We start from the raw sequence: 9,780 nt of genomic DNA, 5'->3' as shown, positions 1-9,780 counted from the left end.
GCTGGGACATGGTGGGGACAGGGGACATGCTGGGGATGGGGGTGACACGCTGGGGACAGGGGGGACATGCTGAGGACAAGGGTGACAATGGGGATGGGGGACATGCTGGGGCTGGGGGTGACACACTGGGGACAGGGGGGACACGGTGGGGGTGGGGGTGACACAGTGGGGACAGGGAGGACACCGGGGACGGGGGCGGCCCCCAGAGCCATCCCCTGGCGCGGGGTCCCGGCAGCTGCGTGGTGGACGAGATGGATTTCTCCGGGATGGAGCTGGACGAGGCCCTGCGGAAGTTCCAGTCGCACATCCGGGTGCAGGGGGAGGCGCAGAAGGTCGAGCGCTTGATCGAGGCCTTCAGGTGAGGGGTGGGTCCCTGTCCCCGTGTCCCCATGTCCCCCTGACCCCATGTCCCTGTGTCCCCATGTCTCTGTGTCCCCACGTCCCTGTGTCCCCAAGTGTCCCCACGTCCCCTCGTCCCTATATCCCCACGTGCCCATGTCCCCATGTCTCTGTGTCCCCATATCCCCTGTTCCTATGTCCCCCTGTGTCCCCCTGTCCCTGTGTCCCCGTGTTCCCTGTGTCCCCACGTCCCCATGTCCCTGTGTTCCTGTGTCCCCCTGTCCCTGTGTCCCCCTGTCCCTATGTCCCCACGTCCCCCTGTCCCTGTGTCCCCATGTCCCCATGTCCCCATGTCCCCATGTCCCCCTGTCCCCGTGTCCCCATGTCCCCATGTCTCTGTGTCCCCACGTCCCTGTGTCCCCGCATCCCTGTGTCCCCATGTCCCCACGTCCCCACGTCCCCACGTCCCCATGTCCCCACATCCCCATGTCCCCGTGTCCCCACGTCCCCTGTTCCTATGTCCCCCTGTGTCCCCCTGTCCCTGTGTCCCCGTGTTCCCTGTGTCCCCACGTCCCCTGTCCCTATGTCCCCACGTCCCCATGTCCCTGTGTCCCTGTGTCCCCATGTCCCTGTGTCCCCATGTCCCCATGTCCCAGTGTCCCCATGTCCCCGTGTCCCCACGTCCCCATGTCCTTGTGTCCCTCTGTCCCCGTGTCCCGTGTCCCCAGTGTCCCTGTGTCCCCATGTCCCTGTGTCCCTGTGTCCCCACGTCCCCATGTCCCCACGTCCTCGTGTCCCCCTGACCCCATGTCCCCACTGCCTTGCCCCTGCTACCAGCAGCACACAGTGGTCACCATGGGGTGACGTTCTAGGTCATTCTATGGATTGAGAAGGGACACAAGGGGGTGGTGGCACCAGGGGCTGTTCTAGGTGACCCAAGGGGGTGGTGGCACCTTTGGGACCAGGGGCTGTTCTAGGTGACCCTACAGACTGGCAGGACCCTGGGGGATGGCCCCTGGACCCCAGGGTGACGTTCTAGGTGACCCTGTGGATCAAGGAGGGGCCATGGGGGTGGCGGGCCGTGTTCTAGGTGACCCTACAGCCACGGGGGTGGTAGGCCGTGTTCTAGGTGACCCTACAGCCACGGGGGTGGCGGGCCGTGTTCTAGGTGACCCTACAGCCATTGGGGTGGCGGGCCGTGTTCTAGGTGACCCTACAGCCACAGGCGTGGCAGGCCGTGTTTCTAGGTGACCCTACACGCATGGGGTGGCTGGCCGTGTTCTAGGTGACCCTACAGCCATTGGGGGTGGCAGGCCGTGTTCTAGGTGACCCTACAGCCATGGGGGTGGCGGGCCGTGTTCTAGGTGACCCTACAGCCACAGGCGTGGCGGGCCGTGTTCTAGGTGACCCTACAGCCACGGGGGTGGCGGGCCGTGTTCTAGGTGACCCTACAGCCATGGGGGTGGTGGGCTGTGTTCTAGGTGACCCTACAGCCATGGGGGTGGCGGGCCGTGTTCTAGGTGACCCTACAGCCACAGGCGTGGCAGGCCGTGTTCTAGGTGACCCTACAGCCACGGGGGTGGCGGGCTGGTTCTAGGTGACCCTACAGCCATGGGGTGGCGGGCCGTGTTCTGGTGACCCTACCGCTATGGGGTGGTGGGCCGGTTCTAGGTGACCCTACAGCCATGGGGGTGGCGGGCCGTTTCTAGGTGACCCTACAGCCATGGGGTGGCGGGCCGTGTTCTAGGTGACCCTACAGCTATGGGGTGGCAGGCCATGTTCTAGGTGACCCTACAGCCATGGGGGTGGTGGGCCGTGTTCTAGGTGACCCTACAGCCACGGGGGTGGCGGGCCGTGTTCTAGGTGACCCTACAGCCATGGGGGTGCCGGGCTGTGTTCTAGGTGACCCTACAGCCATGGGGGTGGCGGGCCGTGTTCTAGGTGACCCTACAGCCATGGGGGTGGCGGGCCGTGTTCTAGGTGACCCTACAGCCATGGGGGTGTTGCCCCACGCTCAGGAGCGGCCGCGGGGTGCGGAGGTGCCCCCCTGTCAGGCGGGGCCGGCCGTGGGGCACCGTGACCCCATGGGCCGTGGGGGTTGTCCGCCCCGCAGCCAGCGCTACTGCGTGTGTAACGCGGCCCTGCTGCGCCAGTTCCGCAACCCGGACACCATCTTCATCCTGGCCTTCGCCATCATCCTCCTCAACACCGACATGTACAGCCCCAGCGTCAAGGCCGAGCGCAAGATGAAGCTCGAGGACTTCATCAAGAACCTGCGAGGTGAGGCCCTGCCAGCCCAGACACCTCCTGGTGTGCCCCGGGGAGGGTTCTAGAGCAGGGCTGGGCGTCCTGGGTTCTAGATTGGGCTGGGTGTTGGATGGTCTAGAGCTGTCCTGGGAGTTGTAGGTTCTGGAATGGGGTCAGGCGTTATGGGTTCTAGGGTGGGGGTGGGTGGTGTGGGTTCTAGATAGGGCCAGGTGATGCAGGATCTAGATTGGGGCAGGTTGTGTGGGTTCTAGAGTGGGTCTGGGTTCTGGGGTGGGTCAGGGATGGGGCAAGAGCAGGACTGGGTGTTGTGGGTTCCAGAATGGGGACAGGTGTCACAGGTTCTAGAGCGGGTGCAGGTGTTGCAGGTTCTAGAGCGGGCCTGGTGGCTGTGGGTTCTGGGGTGGGTCAGAGATGACACCAGGGCAAGAGTGGGACCGGGTGTGGTGGGTTCCAGAATGGGGACAGCTGTTGCAGGTTCTAGAGCGGGTGCAGGTGATGCAGGTTCTAGAGTGGGTAACGATGACGTGGGTTCCAGAGTGGATCTGGGTATTGGGGCTTCTAGGAGGGGTCTGGGTGTCGCAGATCCAGGACTCGGGCTGGGTGCTGCAGGTTCTGGAGCGGGTCCAGATGTCATTGGGTTCTCACCCATTGGTAACGAGTTCTGGAGCTGGCAGTTCTAGAGCAGTGCCAGCTGTTGCGGGTTCGTGGGGGTGTCATGGGTTCCGGAGCGGTTCTAGAGCGGGGCCGGGTGTCACGCAGGGGTGGACAATGGCGAGGACATCCCCCGGGACATGCTGGTGGGCATCTACCAGCGCATCCAGAGCCGCGAGCTGCGCACCAACGACGACCACGTGTCCCAGGTCCAGGCTGTGGAGCGCATGATCGTCGGCAAGAAACCGGTGGGTCTGCTCGGGGGGCGGGGCCAGGTGACCCACGGGGGGTGGGGCCAGGTGACCCACGGGGGGTGGGGCCAGGTGACCCATGGGACAGGTTCTAGGCCACCCAAAGGAGACATTCCAGGTGATGCTGCAGTGGGAGGATGTTCCAGGCCACCCATGGGAGATAGAACATTCCAGGAGATCCTGTGGGAAGGATGGTGCAGGTGACCCAGGGGGCAGGTTCTAGGTGACCCAGGGGGCAGGTTCTAGGTGACCCAGGGGGATGATCCAGGTGACCTATGGGGTAGGTTCTAGGTGACCCATGGGGGATGGTCTAGGTGACCCATGGGGGACATTGTATGGGACCCATGTGGGACGTTTGGGGTGACCCTTGATGTGACCCACATGGGACATTTGGGGTGACCTGTGGGGACACTCAAAGTGACCCATGTGGGACATTCGGAGTGACCTGTGGGGACACTCAAAGTGACCCACATGGGACATTTGGGGTGACCTGTGGGGACCTCAAGTGACCCATTGGACATTCAGGGTGACCTGTGGGACACTCAAAGTGACCCACATGGGACATTTGGGGTGACCTGTGGGGACACTCAAAGTGACCCATGTGGGACATTTGGAGTGACCTGTGGGGACACTCAAAGTGACCCACGGGAGGTTTGGGGTGACCCTTGAAGTGACCCCCTTGGGACATTCAGGGTGACCTGTGGGGACACTCAAAGTGACCCATATGGGACATTCAGGGTGACCTGTGGGGACACTCAAGGTGACCCAGCATTGGGACATTTCATGGTGACCTGTGGGGACACTCAATTGAACCCAGGGGAGGTTTGGGGTGACCTTGAAGTGACCCCTTGGGACATTCGAGTGACCTGTGGGGACACTCAAAGTGACCCACTGGACTTTGGGTGACCCTTGAAGTGACCCCACTGGGACATTCGGGTGACCTGTTGGGTACACTCAAAGTGACCCCCTTGGGACATTCAGGGTGACCTTATGGACCTCAAAATGACCCACGTGGGACTTGTTGGGTGACCTGTGGGGACCTCAAATACCCACATGGGGCATTGGGTGACCCTTGAAGTGACCCCCTTGGCGACATTCAGGGTGACCTGTGGGGACACTCAAGTGACCCATGGTGGACATTCGGGGTGACCTTTGGGGACACTCAAAGTGGACCCATGTGGGACATTCAGGATGACCTGTGGGGACACTCAAAGTGACCCTGTGGGACATTTGGGTGCCCTGATGTGACCCACATGGGACATTCAGGGTGACCTGTGGGACACTCAGAGTGACCCATTGGGACATTCAGGGTGACCTGTGGGGACACTCAAAGTGACCCACATGGGACATTCAGGGTGACCTGTGGGGACACTCAAAGTGCCCCACATGGGACGTTTGGGGTGACCCTTGAAGTGACCCCCTTGGGACATTCAGGGTGACCTGTAGGGACACTCAGAGTGACCCATGTGGGACATTTGGGGTGACCTGTGGGGACACTCAAAGTGACCCACATGGGACATTTGGGGTGACCTGTGGGGACACTCAAAGTGACCCACATGGGACATTCAGGGTGACCCAATGGTGCCATGCTCTGTGTGACCCCAGTGAAGGTCCGAGGTCACCATCCCCACCCTGGGGTGGCTCTGGGGTCCCGTGTCCCCCCCCAGATGTGACCCCCCGGCTGTCCCCAGGTGCTGTCCCTGCCCCACCGCCGCCTGGTCTGCTGCTGCCAACTCTACGAGGTGCCCGACCCCAACCGGCCCCAGCGCCTGGGGCTGCACCAGCGCGAGGTTTTCCTCTTCAACGACCTGCTGGTGGTGAGTGGGGGGTTCTGGGGGGTCCCGGGGGGTCCCGGGGTCCTGGGGGGTCTCGGGGTGGGCTCCCAGCAGAGGGGTCCCTGGTGACCCCCTGGCCTCGGCAGGTGACGAAGATCTTCCAGAAGAAGAAGATCCTGGTGACCTACAGCTTCCGGCAGAGCTTCCCGCTGGTGGAGATGCACATGCAGCTCTTCCAGAACGCCTGTGAGCCCCAGGGCGCCCCGAGGGACCCCACAGCACCCCAAAAATCCTACAGCATCCTACAGCACCCCATGGGACCCCACAGCACCCCATGGAACCCCACAGCACCCCAAAGAACCCCTTAGCACCCCAAAGAACTCCACAGCACCCCAAAAAACCCCACAGCACCCTAAAGAACCCCACAGCACCCCATGGGACCCCACAGCACCCCAAGACACCCACAGCACCCCATGGGACCCCACAGCACCCCAAAGAACCCCGCAGCACCCCAAAAAATCCTACAGCACCCCAAAGAACCCCACAGCACCCCAAAAAACCCCACAGCACCCTAAAGAATCCTACAGCACCCCAAAGAACCCCACGGGACCCTCTGGGACCTCCTGCTGTGCCCCCTCCTCTCCCTGTCCCCCCAAATTCCCAGTTTGGGATCAAGCTGGGTGTCCCTGTCCCCATGGGGGTGTCCCTGTCCCTTTGGGGGTGTCCCTGTCCCCGTGGGGGTGTCCCTGACCCCAGTGGTGCCCCTCCCCGTGCCCCCCAGATTCCAGTTTGGGATCAGCTGGATGTCCCTGTCCCCATGGGGGTGTCCCTGTCCCTTTGGGGGTGTTCCTGACCCCAGTGCCCCCCCAGATTACCAGTTTGGGATCAAGCTGGGGTTGGTGTCTCTTTAGGGGTGTCCCTGACCCCATGGGGGTGTCCCTGTCCCCGTGGGGGTGTCCCTGACCCTGTGGGGGTGTCCCTGACCCCTTGGGGGTGTCCCTGTCCCCATGGGGGTGTCCCTGTCCCCATGCCCCCCCCGTGCCCCCCCAGATTACCAGTTGGGATCAAGCTGGGTGTCCCTGTCCCCATGAGGGTGTCCCTGTCCCCATGGGGGTGTCCCTGACCACATGGGGGTGTCCCTACCCTTGTGGGGGTGTCCCTGTCCCTGTGGGGGTGTCCCTGTCCCCATGGGGATGTCCCTGTCCCCATGGGGGTGTCCCTGACCCCATGGGGGTGTCCCTGACCCCATGGGCCTGTCCCTGACCCCATGGGGGTGTCCCTGTCCCCGTGGGGGTGTCCCTGTCCCTTTGGGGGTGTCCCTGACCCCATGGGGGTGTCCCTGACCCCGTGGGGATGTCCCTGTCCCTTTGGGGGTGTCCCTGTCCCCATGGGGGTGTCCCTGTCCCCATGGGGGTGTCCCTGACCCCCAGTGCCCCCCCAGATTACCAGTTTGGGATCAAGCTGCTGTCGGCGGCGCCGGGGGGCGAGCGCAAGGTGCTGATCGTGTTCAACGCCCCGAGCCCCCAGGACCGGCTGCGCTTCGCCAGCGACCTGCGCGAGTCCGTGGCCGAGGTGCAGGAGATGGAGAAGTACCGGGTGGAGGGTGAGCACTGGGGGCACTGGGAGCACTGGGAGGGACTGGGAAGGGCACTGGGAGCACTGGGAGGGGCACTGGGAGCACTGGGAGGGACTGGGAGCACTGAGAGAGACTGGGAGGGGCACTGGGGGCACTGGGAGGGGGACTGGGAGCACTGGGAGGGGGACTGGGGGTACTGGGAAGGGGACTGGGGGCACTGGGAGCGCTGGGAGCACTGGGAGGGGCACTGGGAGCACTGGGGGCACTGGGAGTGCTGAAAGGGACACTGGGGGTACTGGGAGCACTGGGAGGGGCACTGGGGGCACTGGGAGCACTGGGAAGGGCACCGGGAGTGCTGAGACGGGGACAGGGAGCACTGGGAGCACTGGGAGCACTGGAAGGGGGACTGGGGGTACTGGGAGAGGCACTGGGAGGGACTGGGAAGGGCACTGGGAGCACTGGGGGTACTGGGAGTGCTGAGAGGGACACTGGGGGCACTGGATGCGCTGGGGAGGGGCACTGGGGTGGGCACTGGGAGCACTTGGGAGCGCTGGGAAGGGCACTGGGAGCACTGGGAGAGGCAGTGGGAGCGCTGGGAAGGGCACTGGCGTGACTGGGGGGTCACTGGTGTCACTGGTGGTCCCGGTGCCCCCCCCCAGCGGAGCTGGAGAAGCAGAAGGGCGTGGCGGGGCCGCGGGGCGTTGGTCAGCACTGGGGGGTCACTGGTGTGACTGGGGGTCACTGGTGGTTACTGGTCAGACTGGGTGTGTCACTGGGGTGTCACTGGTGTCCCCCAGCGGAGCTGGAGAAGCAAGGGCGTGGCGGGGCCGCGGGCCGGGGCGTTGGTCAGCACTGGGGGTCACTGGTCAGACTGGAGGGTCACTGGTGTGACTGGGGGTGTCACTGGTGTCACTGGTGTCACTGGTGTCCCCCAGCGGAGCTGGAGAAGCAGAAGGGCGTGGCGGGGCCGCGGGGCATTGGTCAGCACTGGGGGGTCACTGGTGTGACTGTGGGGTCACTGGTGGTTACTGGTCAGACTGGGTGTGTCACTGGGGTGTCACTGGTGTCCCCCCCCAGCGGAGCTGGAGAAGCAGAAGGGCGTGGCGGGGCCGCGGGGCGCGGGGCGTTGGTCAGCACTGGGGGTCACTGGTCAGACTGGAGGGTCACTGGTGTGACTGGGGGGGTCACTGGTGTGACTGGGGGTGTCACTGGTGTCACTGGTGGTCCCAGTGTCCCCCCCCCAGCGGAGCTGGAGAAGCAGAAGGGCGTGGCGGGGCCGCGGGGCGCGGGGCCCCCCCGCGAGGCGCTGAACGGGCTCAGCCGCAGCTCCCTGGAGGAGGCGTTCGGGGCCGAGGGGCTCAAACGGAGCGCGCTGAGCAGCTCCCTGCGAGACCTGTCCGACAGCGGTGAGACTGGGAGCACTGGGAGCACTGGGAGGGACTGGGAGGGGCTAGGAGGGGGACTGGGAGAGACTGGGAGGGGCTGGGTGGGGCTGGGAGCCACTGGGGGGGACTGGGAGGGATTGGGATGGTGTGGGAGTGGGACTGGGAGAGACTGGAGGGGACTGGGAGGGACTGGGAGGGGGACTGGGAGGGATTGGGAGAGACTGGGATGGGCTGGGAGGGGGGATTGGGAGGGACTGGGATAGATTTTGGGGGGCTGGGAGCCACTGGGAGGGACTGGGATAGACTGGGAGGGGCTGGGATGGACTGGGATTGACTGGGAGGGGCTGGGAGCCACTGGGGGGCACTGGGAGGGGGATTGGGAGAGACTGGGATGGGCTGGGAGGGACGTGGAGAGACTGGGAGGGGCTGGGAGGCACACTGGGAGCACTGGGGGGACTGGAGCAGGATTGGGAGAGAGAACTGGGAGGGATTTAGAGGGCTGGGAGCCACTGGGTGGGACTGGGATAGGGACTGGGGGGGCTGGATCGTGATTGGAAGAGACTGGGAGGGGCTGGATGGACTGCGAGGGGCTGGGAGCCACTGGGGGGGACTGGGAGAGATTGGGAGCAGGATTGGGAGAGACTGGAGTGGTCTTGGAGGGGCTGGATAGATTTGGGGGGGCTTGGAGCCACTGAGAGGACTGGGAGGAGGATTGAGGGGGCCTGGGAGCCACTGGGAGCCACTGGGGGGACTGGGAGGAGGATTGAGGGGACTGGATGGGACTGGAGGAGGATTGGGAGAGACTGGGAGCACTGGGAGGGACTGGGAGGATTGAGGGGACTGGGAGAGACTGGGATAGACTGGAGGGGCTGGGAGCCACTGGGGGGCACTGGGAGGGGGATTGGGAGAGACTGGGATGGGCTGGAGGGACTGGGAGGGGCTGGGAGCCACTGGGAGCACTGGGGGGGACTGGGAGGAGGATTGGGAGATAGACTGGGATGGATTTAGAGGGGCTGGGAGCCACTGGGGGGGACTGGGAGGAGGAGTGGGGGGGACTGGGAGCCACTGGGAGCCACTGGGGGAGACTGGGAGGAGGATTGAGGAGGACTGGAGGGGACTGGGAGGAGGATTGGGAGAGACTGGGAGCACTGGGAGGGACTGGGAGGATTGGGGGGACTGGGAGAGACTGGAGCAGGACTGGTATAGACGGGGAGGGGCTGGGAGCCACGGGGGAGACTGGGAGGAGGATTGAGGGGGACTGGGGTGGGGCTGGGAGGGACTGGGAGAGACTGGGAGGGGATTGAGGGGACTGGGGTACTGGGAGCCACTGTGGGGGACTGGGGGAGACTGGGAGTCACTGTGGAGGGGCTGGGAGGGGCTTGGAGCCACTGGGAGCAACTGGGAGGGACTGGGATGGGCACTGGGAGGGATTGGGAAGGACTGGGAGGGACTGGGAGGGAGTTTGGGGTCTCCATGCGGGGGGGGGGGGGGTTGGGTCCTGGGGGTTGGGGTCCCCTGTGGGGGTTCGGAGAGTG

The 9,780-nt window shown here is 64.7% G+C and overlaps 1 protein-coding gene across 1 annotated transcript; it reads left to right on the top strand.

The window, feature by feature from the left end:
- Positions 1-215: 215 nt before the first annotated feature.
- LOC127061233 (IQ motif and SEC7 domain-containing protein 2-like) lies at positions 216-8,266 on the top strand (the record flags this gene model as incomplete). Its single annotated transcript, XM_050987843.1, has 7 exons — positions 216-358; positions 2,453-2,619; positions 3,367-3,506; positions 5,201-5,326; positions 5,431-5,530; positions 6,726-6,887; positions 8,105-8,266. Coding segments are annotated over exons 1-7 (964 nt in total), but the record flags the coding sequence as incomplete, so codon positions are not given.
- Between the last annotated feature and the right edge of the window lie 1,514 nt (positions 8,267-9,780).

Source organism: Serinus canaria, unplaced genomic scaffold (assembly GCF_022539315.1).
Source record: "Serinus canaria isolate serCan28SL12 unplaced genomic scaffold, serCan2020 HiC_scaffold_313, whole genome shotgun sequence".
NCBI lineage: Eukaryota > Metazoa > Chordata > Aves > Passeriformes > Fringillidae > Serinus > Serinus canaria.
Note: the sequence above shows the minus strand (reverse complement) of the source record. Positions and strands in the feature narration are given on the sequence as shown.